Source organism: Myotis myotis, unplaced genomic scaffold (assembly GCF_014108235.1).
Source record: "Myotis myotis isolate mMyoMyo1 unplaced genomic scaffold, mMyoMyo1.p scaffold_m19_p_3, whole genome shotgun sequence".
Lineage (NCBI taxonomy): Eukaryota > Metazoa > Chordata > Mammalia > Chiroptera > Vespertilionidae > Myotis > Myotis myotis.
This window is the reverse complement of record NW_023416335.1, coordinates 159,390,825-159,408,468: the sequence shown is the minus strand read 5'-3', so window position 1 is coordinate 159,408,468 and position 17,644 is coordinate 159,390,825. Positions and strand designations below refer to the sequence as shown.

The window sequence follows — 17,644 nt, the reverse complement described above, 5'->3', positions numbered from 1 at the left end:
TTTCAGGTTAATGAAGACAAAAAAGCACCAAAATCATTATATATGTTTACTTGTTTGCTTCTCTTTACTTACTGTTTCTCTCATATGTACATATATGTGTGTGCATGTTTATGTATATATGTGTGTATATAGTGGATGATGGTATTAAGTATAACCCATTCAATAAAAACTTTTAACTCATATAATCAAGCATTAGAAAAGTCAAACCATGCCATAATTTATCTTTTTGCACCCTGGATTTATCTTTAATATAATAGTTTAAAATAAAATAATATAATAAAAGTAGTAGATGATTCTATTTTGATTATTTTCTAACTCTTTCTACTTAATTCTGATGAAGAATATGCTCTGTAAACCATGACCCCTGTTGAGAGAAAAACTCATGTAGGTGATAAGCAATTAGTAGTACTCATGTAAAGTATTTCTTTTTCAGTGATTTTTATCTTATTGTAAACATTCTCTCTGCTTCAAAGAAATAGAATGGTAAGGCAACTGAAAACAGAGATATATGTATGGACTTTATTGATATTTTTGAAATTATATCTACATATCTTTTGGTGCATATACTTTGATTCTTAGAAACTAGTTTAAGACATGATTTGTGAAAATCACACCAGAGTTGCTGAATTTATTCTGCTCGGTTTTACAAACAACCCTGAGAAGCAAATTTCTCTCTTTGTTTTGTTCCTGGTCATCTACACAGTCACTTTTTTGGGAAATTTCCTTATTGTCACGGTTACCAGTGTGGATCCTGCTCTTCGAACACCCATGTACTTTTTTCTTCGAAACCTATCACTTCTTGAAGTCTGTTTCACCTTGGTCATGATGCCGAAGATGCTGGTAGACCTGGTGTCCTCAAGGAAAATCATCTCTTTTGTAGGCTGTGGTACCCAGATGTACTTCTTCTTCTTCTTTGGTAGCTCTGAATGTTTCCTCCTTTCTATGATGGCTTATGATCGCTTTGTGGCCATCTGTAACCCTCTTCGTTATTCAGTCATAATGAATAGGTCTTTATGCTTGTGGATGGCTGTAGGCTGTTGGATGTCTGGTGTTCCTGTCTCTATGCTACAGACAGCTTGGATGATGGCCCTTCCTTTCTGTGGGCCAAACACGATAGACCACTTTTTTTGTGATGGTCCCTCAGTGTTGAAACTAGTCACTCAGGATACAACCATGTATGAAATGCAAGCACTTGCTTCCACACTACTATTTATTATGCTTCCATTTTCCCTCATTTTGGTCTCCTACATCCGTATTATCTCAACCATCGTAAGGATGCCCTCAGCGACTGGTCGCCAGAAGGCATTCTCCACTTGTTTATCACATATTATTGTGGTATCCCTTTTCTATGGAACAGCCAGCTTGACCTACCTACGGCCCAAATCCAACCAATCCCTGGAGAGCAAGAAATTAGTGTCATTGTCCTACACTGTCATCACTCCTATGCTAAACCCCATCATCTACAGCCTAAGGAACAATGAAGTGAAGGGGGCAGTTAAGAGGACATTCACTAGAAAAGTCTTGCGGAAGTTAAATATGTTTTGAGTTATCTTTTGGCGTAGTGCTGTTTCTAAACAAAGTAAGGGCAGCAGAACCCATAAACAAAAGCTTAAAAGGAGGGGAATGTTTGCTGTTATTTTGTCAGTGCCACTGTGATGGGTGGGTCACCGTGCCCAGTCAGAGTCCCAGAAAGAAACAGACGGTAGTCTCAAACTGGGATAATTGAGATAATCTTTATGAGGGGACAATGTATAAATTGGGGGACAGGTTTAGATAATTGTCACACAATTAATATGATGGAAATTCCATTTCTTGATCTCAAGGGGCAAGGTGAAGGAGTTGAAAGTGGAACCTGGATAATGTTAAAATTATAAGAAAAAGCCATCTACCAGGAGCTCTGTTCATTAGTAAAGGAAGACAATCATGCCAGCTTTATTCTACTTTCTCTTAAATCTATTGCTAGTGCCTGCTCTTGATCAAACCAAATCTGATACAAAAGGCAAGAATGTCTGTGAATGAATTATAAAAAGGCCAGCCTTCTGGGGCACAGATCAAGATGGAAAAAGTTATGAAGGGTACATGAAAATAACCACCACAAACCACTATATATTTTGCAGCTAATATGGTGCAAAGGTCAATTATGTAATGTGTTGTAAGTGACTTTTAAAAGATATATTGAAAGGTGAAGCTTTGTATTTGGCAAGAATTCATGGTGCAAATTCTTTATATGGTTGCTTGTTTAAATGAGGTTATTAATAAAATTACCTTAGTATTAATATTTGGTGACATGATTCTAGGCCTCTTTGATCATTGGCTAAATCAGCTATTAGTTTATATTCATCAGCTCTTACTTCTTAGAATTTAAACAACAAACATTTTCTTGACACTATAGGGAAAGCAATAGAGTAATGATAGTAACCAACAGTTTTTATGGAGGCACTGTCTTTAAAAAATACCTTTGTAATGACTCAAGAGATAGATCTTATTATACATTTATTTTTCATAAAAGACAAATTATGATCAGAATGTTTAAGTAACTTGACAAGGTAAAGAGTTGAGAGGTGACCACAAGAATTTGAATTTAGGCCCTAATAAATTTGAAATCCAATATTTTAACCTCTTAAAAATATCTAGTTATATTTTCATTATGGTAAAGCACCACTTATATGGGAATTTGGTTTTTAAGGCCTTAAAGGACCTTAAAACAACAGAAAAGACAAAATGACATTGAATCAAGTTTAATTTTGGAAAATCTTATTTTTAGTAGCATAAGGATATATTGGCTTGAATATGCAAGTTACATATAACTAGATGCCCAGTGCATGAATTTGTGCATGGATAGTGTCCGGCCGGCCCGCTCTGATGAGGGCCCATCGGGGTAGGGCTGGCTGAGGGGAGGAGCTGTGGGAGGGTTCCAGGGCATGTCCAGCTCATCTTGCTCAGTCCTAATCACCTGGACCCCAGCAGCAAACTAACCTACCAGTCAGAGAGTCTGCCCCCTAGTGGTCAGTGCACATCATAGTGACTGGTCGACTGTCTGCCCCCTGGTGGTTAGTGCACATCATAGTGAGTGGTTGAGCAGCCTTAGCATATCATTAGCATATTATACTTTGATTGGTTGAATGGATAACCAGACAACTGTACACAGCATATTAGGTTTTTATTATATAGGACTAGAGGCCTAATGCACAAAACTTCATGCAAGAGTAGACCTTCCTTCTGTCGGCTGCCAGCACTGGCTTCCCTCTGGCACCCAGAACCCAGGCTGCTTCCACCCTCCAGCCACTGTCAGGCACCCGGTACTTGGGCTGGCTTCCCTCTGGCCCCAGCTTCGTCAGGAAGGATGTCCAGAATGAAGTCCAGAAGACATCCAGTCTAATTAGCATATTACCCTTTTGTTATTATAGATGACTAGAGACCCAGTGCATGAAAATTCATGCACTGAAGGGGGGTCCCTCAGCCCGGCCTGCCCCCTCTCACAGTCTGGGAGCCCTTTGGGGCAGGAGGCGACCCAGTGATCAGGGGAAAGCAATGCCCCATTACACCTCTGCTACTGCCACTGCCGGCAGCGAAAGCCTTGGCTGGCCCTGGTTACCTAAGCCTCGGGCAGCCCTGGGCAGCTGGGCAGCTGGCATCTGAGGCTTGCCTGCACCTCAGGCCAGGCCTGGGTGGCTAAGGGGCTGAGAGGCCTGGGGAACTTCAGAGGCAGGCATGTGGAGCAGCTGGGCCCACCTGGGGTTGGACCCAGCCTTGCCATGCACCTGCCACCCCAGTGGGGCTGAGAGGACTGGGCACCACCATCTTGTGGCTGTGGGCACCGTAATCTTTGAGGGTGTGACAGTCAATTAGCATATTCCCTCCTTATTGGCTGTGGTGCCTCCATCTTTGCGATGGCATGACGGTCAATTAGAATATTCCCTCTTTATTAGATAGGATATCTGTTATAAGTTTTCATTAGCCAATGTTTATCTTAATTGTACAGATTTTATTTAAATCATAACCACCCTCCAACATTGTTTGTCAATTTTCAGGAAAATTTTAAAAAAATCACAACTTGTGATGACTATTTTAATTTAATTATGATTTCTTAAGGTTTATATCCATTGATTGGAATTTGGGATTAAACTATGTGTTTCTGTAAATATTTTTATAATGGCTATTTACTAATTAATGTTTTAAAATTAAATTTATTGGGGTGACATTGGTTAATAAGATCATTTAGATTTCACATGTACATTTCCATGATACAAGATCTGTATATTGTATTGTGTGCCCTCCACCCAAAGTCAAATCATCATCTGTCACCATATATTTGTCCCTATTCCCACTTCTTTCTACTTCCAGGCAGATTAAAGTTACAGCACCTGTCTCTCTGGTACTTCAGTTAGTCTATGAAATATCACTTCACATTATATATAATAGAATGACTATCAATGGTCTTTGAATTCTGAACCCCAGATAGTGCAATAAAGCTGTTTTTTTAAATTAGGTCTTAACAAAGTAACACAGCTTCTTAAATACAGTACAACTTATTTCTTAAGAGAGCTTCTATTTGAAATGCTCTAGTTAGGTAAGCTGAATAATAAATAAGATATAAAAATATGACCTCTATTTTGTTGACTAGTCACTAAATTACAGGCACTGGTAGGTGTTTTATATATGTAATTCTGAGAACTACAGTATAATATATAATCATTATTAGCATTATGCATAGGAGCAAAATACTTAGTTTTCATTACTTCAATTGAGGAGTAATTAATTATGTAATGATTAGTAAAGGATTTCTAGTAGTATTGATTAGAAGCAATGATTAATAATAGAGAAAAATAATACATGAAAATAGATCAAGATAAATGGAGAAATGAACAAAATTAATATTCTTCCTAATATATGCTTAAGTTGGAATCTTAAAGAAAACAATTAAAAAGTTTATCCTAGAAATGTTAGGTATAAGTACCTATAATTGAATATGGAAGTGTTAAATGATAATGTCAAAGGAATATGTATAGGAGAGAACCAAGATGGCAGTGTAGGTAAATGCCTCTACTCACTGCCTCCCACAGCCACATCAAAATTACACATAAAATACAGAACAACCTTCATATAGAACCACCTGAAAGCTGAATGAATAGAAGTCCTACAACTAGAGAAGTAAAGAAGAAAGCACATTGAGACTAGTAGGAGGGATAGGAGGCTGGACCAGTACCCATGTGTGCCACTTTTTTAATCAGGAGGGAGATCTTCTCTGCAGAGGCCCCCTGTGAGGAGCAAGGGGACCCAGTCCAACATCAGACCCCCAGCCCAGGGTCCCAGAGCTTGGAAAAGAAGATCCTGCAACTATGAGCTATTAAAAAACAGTGGGAATTGAGGCTTGTTGACATGTAGGCAGCTGGAGACCCAGCTGTTCCTTTTAAAAGACAGGTGCAAGATTGAACTTACAAGGTCCTGCTTCCCCTGGGCTCTAGCACCAGGGTGAGATTCTGGGGGACACAGACACACATGAGGAGTAACTGGATTGTCTGGCATTGGGGCAGGAACTTGGGTGCAGCTTCCTCCCAAAAAGAGGTGCTTGTAGGGGTCATTGTTCCTATGCCAAGACCTCCCAGGTTGCAGAGCTGATGGGCAGCCAGTGTGCAGTGGCTTTTGCATATGAATGGCTTGTCCTTGCTCAGGATTCAGACTTTGCTAAAATCTCTCAAACAAACTGCAGCTGGGTCAGAGAGCCCCAAACCTATCAATAAAAGGCCAAGTCCCAGCACCAGCATCAGCCTGCCTTGTTTCACAGCTGGGCCTTGTCTGGGCACTTACAAACCTGATACAAATAGGAGGAATCTACACATCTCTCTGTATCTCCTGCTGGGTGACCCCAGGCAGTGGCTGACTTTGTACCTTGCTGGAGATCAAAGAGCCAGTGCACCCGGTGGTCAGCTTCAGACTGTGAATGCTGCATCCATTTGCGGCTAGGGGTCAGGATCTGAAGGAGGGTCTGTGCACAAATGAATATACTAGACAGGAAATATGAATTTAGAAGGCATAGGGGGCCAGATGGAAAACTTCCCTCTAGTGGAGAAGCACTCTCAAAACTCAGTCTGGTATGCTTTTTATTCACTTGAATACAACATTTGCCTTTTAGAAATGCAAAAAGGCATATCAAAGGTAAAGTTTGGTAACAGTAAAAGGATTATCAGGTTAAGAAATTGCCTTGAGCCATTTGGCCAACAGCAGGGCAATATGCTGATTTTCAGCCTTGCTGAATATTGCATTAATATGCTAACTACTATTGGTCTTAGCCTCTGATATTTCCCCTTTTTTGTTTTCTTAATAAATTTAGAAAGGTGTATGCCATTTGCAGGGCTTGAGTCCTTTTAAGACTTTTCATTCTGCATTTGCAGACTAGATTTAAACATATAGGAATAAGAATGAGACAGATAATAGTGGTTATGCTAAAAAGCAAATGTAGAGAGATTCAATGAAAAGGATTGAGTTCTTTCATGTCCTTTTTAAAAATTGTTGTCAGTCATTTAAGGAATTTGTCTGTAGTAGGTTTCTTTCTGTGCTGTCTATTCTTTATGGGTCCCCTTCCCAATCACTGTCCCTTGAGACATGACAGCAATGATATTCGAGTTCTGGATGGTGGACAAACAGTAGGCAATGACAATGCAGGTCCGACCTTCTTTGGCTTTGTCCAGGGCAACGTGCACCATCACACAACTGGCGACTGCTAGCATGGCAAGGCTTCTTTACCATCTTCCAGGTCATTTCTAGACTGTTTCTCCTCTGTCTTGTTCTCCAATTCCTTATCTTCAGTGTGTTGTTTGGGGCTACTGCTATCTGTGGCAGGAGTAGTCGATTGTCTGTAGCCACAGGTACAGGGTGAGGCCTTGCAGGAATCCACATAGGCTTGGAGGAGTTTTCTGAAAATACACAAGCATATCCTCGACCAAAGGTTAATAAAGGGACCCTTCCATAATCCAGAGTGGGGATCTTTCAATTTAAACAGACCATTTTCCTTTGGCTTATTATGACACCAGTGTAATTGCATGGGTGTCTTGTCATCAGCATTACAAGTGAAAAACTTTAAATTAATTAAGCCTTGATGTAGTTTACTTAGAGGAGATTTCTCCACTATTCCCACTTTTTTTTTTCAAGTTGGGTTTTTAGCCACTGATGTTGGCGTTCTATAATTGCCATATAATTGAATTGCATGTATTCCCTCAATGTGCTGAATTTTCCACTTTTTACAAAATTGCTGGAAATAACACCTGTTTAAATAGTATAAATAGACTTTGGTTACTGAGTCATTTTAACTGAGTAGTTGCAATCCTGTTTACCAGGCCAGCAGCATAGGCAGATCAGAAATAATATTAAGAGGCTTTTGGAAATTCTGCAATGCAGCCTTGATGGCTTCTATTTCAGTTCTTTGCACAGAAGTGTGACTAGTTTGTATGACTTGATCTGAATTCATTGCATGATAAGTAGCTTTACCATTAGATGAATTATCAGTAAAAACAGTTAATGCTCCAGGAATAGGTCCCTGCCTGTATTTTTTGGTATAATAATGGGGGTGCAATATAAAAACTACAGCAATTTGTTTTTAGTAGGTGACAACTAAGTATCCCTGCATATTCACTTATTTCAATTTGCCAATTTAAACCAGCCTGAAATAAGGTTTATTTTCTAACTTCATTTATCCTTGGGTGTGGATAATAAATTGTGCTGCTATGAACACAGGGGTGCATATATCCTTTCTGATTGGTGTTTCTGATTTCTTGGGATATATTCACAGAAGTGGGATTACTGGTCAAATAAGAGTTCCATATTTAACTTTTTGAGGAATCTCCATACTGTTCTCCACAGTGGTTGCACCAGTCTGCATTCCCACCAGCAGTGCAAGAGGGTTTCTTTTCTCCACATCCTCTCCAGCACTTGTCGTTTGTTGATTTGTTGATGATAGCCATTCTGACAGGTGTGAGATGGTACCTCATTGTAGTTTTGATTTGCATCTCTCGGATGATTAGTGACTTTGAGCATGTTTTCATATGTCTCTTGGCCTTCTGAATGTCCTCTTTCGAAAAGTGTCAATTTAGATCCTTTGCCCATTTTTTGATTGGATTGTTTATCTTCCTTTTGTTAAGTTGTATAAATTCCTGTAAATTTTGGAGATTAACCCCTTATTTGAAATAGGATTGGCAAATATCTTCTCCCATGCAGTGGGCTTTCTTGTTATTTGTTGATGGTTTCTTTTACTGAGCATAAGCTTTTTATTTTGATGTAGTCCCATTTGTTTATTTTCTTCTTAGTTTCCATTGCCCTAGAGCTATATTGGTAAAGATATTGTTACTATAAATGTCTGATATTTTGCTGCCTATGAAGTCTTCTAAGATTTTTATGGTTTCCCATCTTATATTAAAGTCCTTTAGCCATTTTGAGTTTGTTTTTGTGTATTGTGTAAATTGGTGATCTAGTTGCATTTTTTTTTGCATGTATCTGACCAAATTTCTCAGCACCATTTATTGAGGAGACTGTCTTGACTTCCTTGTATGCTCTTGCCTCCTTTATCAACTATTAAATGAGCATAATGGCCTGGGTCGATTTCTGGGTTCTCTGTTCTGTTCCCCTGGTCTATGTCTGTTCTTGTGCCAGTACCCAGCAGTTTTGAGAACTATGGCTTTGTAATATAGCTTGATACATGGTATTATGATCCCTCCAACTTCGTTCTTCTTTCTCAGGATTGCTGTGGCTATTCAGGGTCTTTTTTTATTCCAGATGAATTTTTGAAATTGTTCTAGGTCTTTTAAATATTCCATTGGTATTTTAATGGGTATTTCATTGAATCTGTAGATAGCTTTGAGTAGTATGAGCATTTTAATAATGTTAATTCTACCAGTCCATGAACATGGTATGTCTTTCCATTTGTTTATGTCTTCCTCTATCTCTTTTCTCAATGTCCTGTAGTTTTCTGAGTATAAGTCTTTTACCTCCTTAGTTAAGTTTATTCTTATGTATCTTAATTTTTTTTGGTGCAATGGTAAGTTTATGTTATTTTAAAAGGTAGAAAGCCCTCAGCTAAAATCTGATTTACATTAGTCTTTTATAAAGACTATTAAAAAGAGAAAATGATAGGTTTAACAAAAAAGAATGAGTTACCATATGGTGTAATATAATTTAATGTAAACTAAATACATTTTAAAAATTACAAATAGAGGACATCAATATTAAAATATAGTCTTTCTGTTTTTTTTCGTTTGCATTTCTTCATGACTTTATCAATGTAGTACACTATTCTTTTGAAAAGTCTGGATTAAGAGAAAACAAATTCAAAGATCTTAATTGAGTTCATGTTATTTTGAGTAAAAATTAATGAATTAATTATTATAGGCTATTACTGATGATTAGCAAAATATTTGGTGTGGGTAGCAACAGACCTCAAAATAATAGGTGTCTCATAGAGCCTTTCCCCCTATAATTCTCATTCTTTAATATTTTTAATTAGTTAATGCGTTTGAGACAAGTGGCACTGCGTATAAAAAGGATTCCACTTCTTGTAATCTTAAGAACTACAAAACAAGCAATTAGGCTTCTTATTGAAGGACAGAAACTTCTCAAAATAAAGAACAAGTCTGAAATCTCTTTTTATATTTCATTTTTATACTTTTAAAAAGATAAATATATTCATTTTGTGCATAATCCTAAAAAATATGTTCTAAGTGAAATATTACATAAGTTGGTGAGCAATGACTGTTTTAAAAACCATGAGAAAAAAATGAAACTAGATAAGTTTTTTTGTTATGTTAAAAATCTTTGAGTTTACATATTCTCAGTGTGTGTTGCTGGAGCCAATGTATATTTAGAAGAGAATGTAAGAGAAAAGTATGGGTTAAAGCAAAAAAACCCAAAATGATGGCATGGAGACCTTCAGAAATTGCTTCTATTCTGGGACTCACATTAAATCAAGAGAGGTAGGAATGAAATTGCTACTAAACACATTAAGGTTTAGAAAAAAATGTGGTTTTGTTTTAATCATAAGAACTTTCTCATGAAACTCTAAAAATTGATTTGTATTAAATTCACTGAAATAGTATGGCATGAAGTGAGGACTAATGTTTTCCAAAGCTATTTTGATAGTTATACTGAAAGAATCAACTGTGCTATCTTAATAGGAAATCTTTAAACCTTTCATTTTGTAGGAACCAAGCTTTGAATAGAGATCCTTTATAGTATTCAACAGAATCAGAGAAATGCGCTTTATTAAATAAATATATTTTCTCTAGATAATTATAACAGCATATGAATTTATAACAGCATGGTCATTGAATATTATGAATTATGGATAACTCTTGAACTTGGGAAATTATTGTTTCATATTTGTGAATCAGTCACATTGAATTACATAGAAATTTAACTTTCATATCACAAAGGAATCTCTTACCTCTTACCAATAAACTTCAAAAGCAGTTACAGAAACCCTGAAACTATAAGGGGGCTTAGAAACCGTGACTATTTTACTTTATCTAGCTAGAACTTACTATAGTATTTGGAAGAAAAATAATGTTGCCTAATAGTTTGTAACATTTATTTATTTAGAATCCTGTAATTTAAATTTAGGCTAGACAGTACCCAAATATGAACTTACTTCTGACTTTACACTCTGGCACTCTATATAACACATATTTTTGACTGATGTTTTCCTATGATCTTCACTTTTAAAAATAGAATAACCTTGGATTTCAAAAACATCTCACTAGTGAGTATGACTTTTACTTATATCGCTAGACTATTCACATTTTTTTTAAAAAAATGATTCATTGAAGAAAATGGTAAAGGAAAGAAAAGAGAAGTAAAAGGGAGAAGGAAAAAAATTAGTGGTAATTATTTATAATGTATGGAGGGTACTTTTCTTCAACTCTTCTAGGTTCTTCTGGCTGGTCTAATAATTAAATTGATATGAGACAGATTAATAGGAGGAAACCCAAATTTAATTTTGTATGTACAGGGCTCCATAGGAATGAGGCACATAAGCAGTCTGGTAACTGATGCTTATATGCTGTCCTGTTCTAAGAAGAACTGGATAGGGTTTTGGGACTTCAAAGGAAAGAAAGACAATTCATAGAAAGGTGGGAAGATAAAATGTTGAGTAAACAAATGTTTTCTATGTCATGCAGAGACAAAGGGACACAGAGAGGAGTGGAGCAAACAGGTCTTGCTAAATTCCCCTAGTCCACCGCACCCAGCTCATATTCTTTGCAGTTATTTTCTGGTAATAGCTTTCTTCCTAGCATAGGTCCTTTAGATAGTTAAGGGGGAGGTAAAAAGTAAAAGTTCCCAAGTCTTCTGTTCTTAAAAATAATCAGCCTAAAGTAGTCATCATGCCAAAGAGACATAGTTTATTTAGGGCAGTGAATTTTGCTCCCCTGCAATAATCATTGGAAATACTCGTACATTGTTATGACAGCCAGACTGGAATATATAAAATGCAATAAGGTTAAAATACAATTTAATATGACACAATATTTTTCTTAAAAAAGTATTGTCATCCTTTAGAAGAATTTAGTGAAAGACTTTTGAGGTGATGAATGTAAGGGCATAGGCTGGTCTGCAAGAAGACAGAAAAACAAGAAAAAATAAAAATTCCCATAATTTTGAATTGTCATGTGCTGAACCAGGAAGAGAATGAATATTGAAAATAGAGAAGAAGCTATGAAAGGTAACAGAGGAAAAAATGGACTAATATAACTACCATCCATGTCTAACTAACATTTATATTTTTAAAATAGCTAGTTTTCTAGAACCCTCCTCTGTCCCTGCAGATATTAAGCGTGCTACTTAAACAAAACAAATACCATACATGAGGATACGCGTTATTATCTGTTTGGGTGTATATCAGAGGAAAGAAGCAACCAGGGTGAGATCAATTAAATTCAAGTCTCAGGAACAATGGAGGAAGCTAAACCAAAAGTTATAAGGATTTAAGTCTTAAATTTTCAGAAGTTTGGTGAAAGTATTGAATTCCCACTGCTAATGGGCTAGAAATATTTAGGTCAAGTTTATGTTAATTTTAAGAGGCAGGGATTCCTTAGCGGCAATCTGACTTACAGAATTACAAAGTCACCATAAAGTAGAAAAAAAAGAAAAAAAATGTTTGGAAAAGAAGTAGGGGTCTTATTTCTCTGTAAAATGATGAAGATGATGAAACTTTACTTGCTGCAAAGCAACAGGGTTCTCTGAAGATCTCTTGAGGTTCTGTGTAGCTTTAAGATTTATGACCCAAGGAAATAGTTTTATACTGATATAGTTTTATATTTGTATAAATAAAAATATGAATTATTCTTTTAATTAAAATAAAAAGAGAAATATGGGTCACAGCTTGGTGTTAAATAATTTAATGTAAAATAAATAGATTGGGAAAAATTGCAAATACAGAAGATAACAGTTAAAATATTATAGATTTTTGTTATTTGTATTTACTTTTATATGACATTATCAATGTAATATGTGATATTTTTGAAATGCCTGGATTTACAACCCTTTAGAAAAGAAAATAGAATTCCATTCAGTTAACAAATTTTAAATAAAAAAAATATGAGTGAGTTTTGATAGGCTGTTACTGCTGACTAACAGGACAGAGAAGGGAGTTGGATATGGGAAGCAATGTGTTTATGGAGCATCTTAAGCACATAGTCATCTCATGCAGCTTTTTCCCCTTTAATTTTCATTTCTTCTTTTTCTTTTTAAATAGAAAACAGCTATGAGAAACCACACGACAGTGACAGCATTTATTCTTCTTGGACTGACTGATGATCCACAATTACAGGCTGTCATTTTTCTTCTCCTTCTTATCACCTACATGTTGAGTGTCACCGGGAACCTAACCATCATCACTCTCACCCTCCTGGATCCACACCTAAAGACGCCCATGTATTTCTTCCTCCGAAATTTCTCATTTTTAGAAATCTCGTTCACAACTGTATGCATCCCCAAATTTCTTGTCAGTATGGCAACAGGTGATAAGTCCATTTCTTACAATAACTGTGCAGCACAGCTGTTTTTTACTATTCTCTTGGGTGCGTCCGAGTTTTTTCTACTGGCTGCCATGTCCTATGATCGCTATGTGGCCATCTGCAAACCCCTGCATTACACCACCATCATGAGTGGCAGAACCTGCACCTTGTTGGTCTTTGCTTCATGGTTGGCCGGTTTCATAATAATTTTTCCACCACTCCTTATAGGTCTCCAGCTAGACTTCTGTGCAGCCAACACTGTAGATCATTTCTTCTGTGATGTTTCTCCTATATTGCAGCTCTCTTGCACAAACACGGATATAATAGAAATAATGATGCTTCTCTCAGCCATTTTAACGCTCGTGGTTACACTAGTGTTAGTGATTCTCTCCTACACAAACATCATCAGGACTATTCTGAAGATACCTTCTCCTCAACAGAGGAAGAGAGCCTTTTCTACATGTTCTTCTCACATGGTAGTTGTGTCTATTTCCTATGGCAGCTGCATCTTCATGTATGTGAAACCCTCAGCAAAGGAGAGAGTGTCTTTAAATAAAGGGATAGCTCTGCTCAGTACTTCTGTTGCCCCCATGTTGAATCCCTTCATTTACACGCTGAGAAACAAACAAGTGAAAGATGCTTTTAAGCACATGATCAAAAAGAATTTTTTTTCAACAAAGTGAACCACTTTAGTGATATAACTGAGGTTATGAATAAAAAAAAGGAAGTGTGGGGTGTGTCACAGAGCTCATCAATGTTTTATTTAAAATATTATCTATTTTTTGAATTGTAATTCTCATTGTGGCTTACCTAATCTCCAAAATCTGACCTCCACTGCTGGACTTCTTCTTCCTCATGCTGAGAGCATATATAAAAGATATTTCTTGTTTGTAGACAAATTCATTTGTCTTTTGTGTGTGTGTGTGTCTCTAGATTTCCTTGCAAAGTTCTCTCACAGAAAGACAAAGTGGGACTTAATTTTTTCTATGTTTCTTTTCACTGTTCTGTAATTCAGCGTGATCCAATTTGGCATATATTCTAATAGAATTTAATACATTTCCCAGATTGGATCAACTAATTTGTTTTTTATTGGTGGATTGCAAATTTGAAATCTCATTTATTAGTGTGCTTAGAACTGCAGAGCAAATTAATATAGTGGCATTTCTTCTGTTACACATTTTGATAGTTTCAAAATTTTAACTAAGCTTTGAATTGTGTATTCTTATAAACAGATTAGAGGCTCAGAGAGGTCTAAGCATTACTGACCTTGCAGTTATTAGATAGAACTCATTTCTAACATTTAGTGAATGCTTACAATGAGAATTCATTAGCTCCCATCTTCAAAACAGTATGACAGGTATCATCATGCTTGTTTATTAATAAAGATCTAAGGCATATTTAGAGCCTAAGTAACTTGCTGATGACAGAAAAAAACAGCACCTCACTGATGACAAAATACAGTCCTTTGTTGTCCATGCATCTTTTATATTTTGTTAACAAAATGAAGTGGAAATCCCTTCAATCCCCAATGCCATTTAGGAGGCAAATGAAATTAGATCTTTTAAGAAATTTCCATTAAGTTAAGGAAATGACCTACATAAAAGTAGGCCTTATGAAATCTAAGAAGTACTTTATTTTTCTAATTAAGTGATTTGAGCATTAAAAATTAGATATAATGACTGATCTTGTGCAAAACAACACATTTTTACCCTTTTCCAAATTGTTATACCTCAGTATGACCAAAAGAAAATATTTTTCTAACTAATATAAATTTCCTTGATAAATATTTATCTAGCACTTGTTTATGTACAATGTAAACAGTGACTTTATGAATAATTTGTGACTTATAGGATTATCACTTTTTTTGATTTATCAGAATGTTACATACATAAATTATCCTACACATTTAAAAGGAATATATTACTTTGTTAGATGTTCAGGTTAGCAAGAAATTTAACATCAACTTTGTGAAATATTAGTGAAATTTTAAAATTTATATATCTAACCTTTATATATCTAACTTTCTTAAAAATTGAATTGAGGAGAACCAAGATGACAGCATAGGTAAACACCTGTACTTGCTGCCTCCCACAACCATATCAAAATTACAACCAAAACACTTAACAACTATCATCCAGAACTGTGGGCAACCTAGCTGAGTAGAAGAACTACAACTAGAAAAATAAAGAAGAAAGATCATTGAGACTGGTAGGAGGTGTGGAGGTGTGGAGGTGTAGAGGTGTGGAAGGGGCTGCCGCCTGGGTGTGCCACTTTTTAATCAAGAGGGAGATACAAGCTCTGGCATGCTCTGAGCTCCAGTGCTGGGCGAGACTTCTGGGGACCCAGACACATATGGGAAGAAACTAGACTGGCATCAGGGCAGGAACACAGGGGCAACATTCTTCCAAATGAAGGTGCATGTAGCAGCGGTCAGACCTCTCTGGTGCAGGACTGACTGGCAGCCATTGCTGTTTGCTCCACCCTGGAGACTCCCTGAGACCACACCCCCACCCAATTTACAATCGTACCCAAGTTGTGGGCAGTGGCTTTTGCATATGAATGGCCTGTCCTTTCTCAGCCTAAAACCTGTCAAACTGCAGCTGGGTCAGGGAGCCCCAAAGCTATCTAAAGGAGGCAAAGACCAACACTGCAGCAGCCTGCCTTGCTTCACAGCTTGGCTTCATCTGGGCACTTCCAAACCCCATACAAAGAGGTGGAATCTGCAGACCTCTCTGTAGCTGCTGCTGGGTACCCCAGGCAGTGGCTGACTTTGCAACTCTTTGGAGATCCAAGAGCTGGTGTACGCAGTGGTTAGTGTGAGACCATCTAGTTTATAACTTTTCAGATCCAGAAGAGACACACTCAAGGGGCAGACTCAGTGAGCACCAAAGCTCCACTGAAGCAAGTCCTGCCCCATAAGGGTGTCTCCTGCACAGCAGCTCTTCCACTGTAGACACAGCTGATCCTCACAGCCAATTGGCGTGGTGGTAAACAAACACAGGGAAGCAGCCAAAATGCAGGGACAAAGAAATGTGTCACAAATGAAAGAAATGGAAGAAAGAAAACTACTGGATATAGAGTCAAAACCACAGTTACAAGGTTACTCAAGAATCTTCTAGAAACTTCTGAGAAACTTAGTGAGACCTTCAAGGAACTTGTGAGACCTTCAAGGATCTTAGTGAGAATGCCAAAAAAAAAAAAAAAAAAAAAAAAAAAGGAAAAGGACCAGTCAGTAATTAAGCATACACTGACTGAAATAAAGAATAATACACAGAGATTCAACAGTAGAGGATCCCAAGAATCAAGTCAAAGAATTGAAATACAAGGAAGCAGAAAACACCCAACTGGAAGATCAAAAAGAAAAGAGAATAAAAAAAATATGAAGATAGTGTAAGGAACCTCTGGGACAACTTCAAGCATACCAACATCCAAATTATGGGGGTGCCAGAAGAAGAAAGAGAGCAATGTATTGAAAACCTATTTGAAGAAATAATGACAGAAAACTTCCCCACCTGGTGAAAGAAATAGACTTACAAGCCTAGGAAGTGCAGAGAACCCCAAACAAGAGGAATTCAAAGAGGACCACACCAAGACACATCATAATTAAAATGCCAAGAGCAAAAGACAAAGAGAGAATCTTAAAAGCAGCAAGAGAAAGATAATCAGTTACCTACAAGGGAGTACCCATACGACTGTCAGCTGATTTCTCAACAGAAACTTTGCACGCCAGAAGGGAGTGGCAAGAAATATTCAAAGTGATTAATAGCAAGAACCTACAACCAAGATTACTCTACCCAGCAAAGCTATCATGTAGAATTGAAGGTCAGATAAAGAGCTTCACAGACAAGAAAAAGCTAAAGGAGTTCATCACTACCAAACCAATATTATATGAAATGCTGAAGGGTATTCTTTAAGAAGAGGAAGAAGAAGAAAACGGTTAAGATAAAAAATTATGAACAACAAAGTGACAACAAATACATATCTATCAACAAGTGAATCTAAAAGTCAAATGAATAAAAAAATCTGATGAGCAGAATAAACTGGTGAATGTAATAGAATCAGGGGCATAGAAATGGAGTGGACTGACAATTGGGGGGAAGGGGATGTGGGGGTGCAGGAAGAGATGGGACAAAGATCTTATATGCATGTATGCAGTACCTATAGATGCAGACAGTGCGGTGGTGAGGGCCTGGGGGTGGGGTGGGAACCAGGTGGAGGGAAGCTATGGGTGGGGGGGAAAGAGGGACAACTGTAATAATCTGAACAATAGAGATTTAAAAAAAGAAAGAAAAAAGAATATACATACAAAAAATTTGAATTTATTGGTTCACAAAACCATACAGGTTTCAAGGGTACAACCCAACAAAATATCATCTGCATTATGCACCCATTGCCTCATTTTGTCCCCATTCCCACCCACTTTGCCAACTCCCCATACCCCTCCCCTTTCCCATTTTTACAGATCAATTTCTTCTGAATACATCATATATTAAGTTTATATGCACAAAATTTCCTACATTATGGATAACAACTACACTCCAGAAAAGCAGTTGCAAAATGTTTGACATCTGATATATGCCATATTTTCTCAGATTTCATGTGAACACTCTTGCCGAAGTCTCAGGTTGTCGACAAATGCAATATGT

The 17,644-nt window shown here is 37.0% G+C and overlaps 2 protein-coding genes across 2 annotated transcripts; both read left to right on the top strand.

Annotated features, from left to right (window-relative positions):
- The first annotated feature begins 594 nt into the window (after positions 1-594).
- LOC118649640 (olfactory receptor 10A7) lies at positions 595-1,545 on the top strand. Its single transcript, XM_036296967.1, has one exon. It carries the CDS (start codon positions 595-597, stop codon positions 1,543-1,545), a length of 951 nt encoding a protein of 316 aa, XP_036152860.1.
- An 11,200-nt stretch (positions 1,546-12,745) lies between these two features.
- LOC118651258 (olfactory receptor 6C74) lies at positions 12,746-13,681 on the top strand. Its single transcript, XM_036300258.1, has one exon. It carries the CDS (start codon positions 12,746-12,748, stop codon positions 13,679-13,681), a length of 936 nt encoding a protein of 311 aa, XP_036156151.1.
- The last annotated feature ends 3,963 nt before the right edge of the window (positions 13,682-17,644 follow it).

Excerpts from the sequence above, each read along its gene's own strand:
- LOC118649640 (XM_036296967.1), top strand. The coding sequence starts at position 595 with ATGATTTGTGAAAATCACACCAGAGTTGCTGAATTTATTCTGCTCGGT.
- LOC118651258 (XM_036300258.1), top strand. The coding sequence starts at position 12,746 with ATGAGAAACCACACGACAGTGACAGCATTTATTCTTCTTGGACTGACT.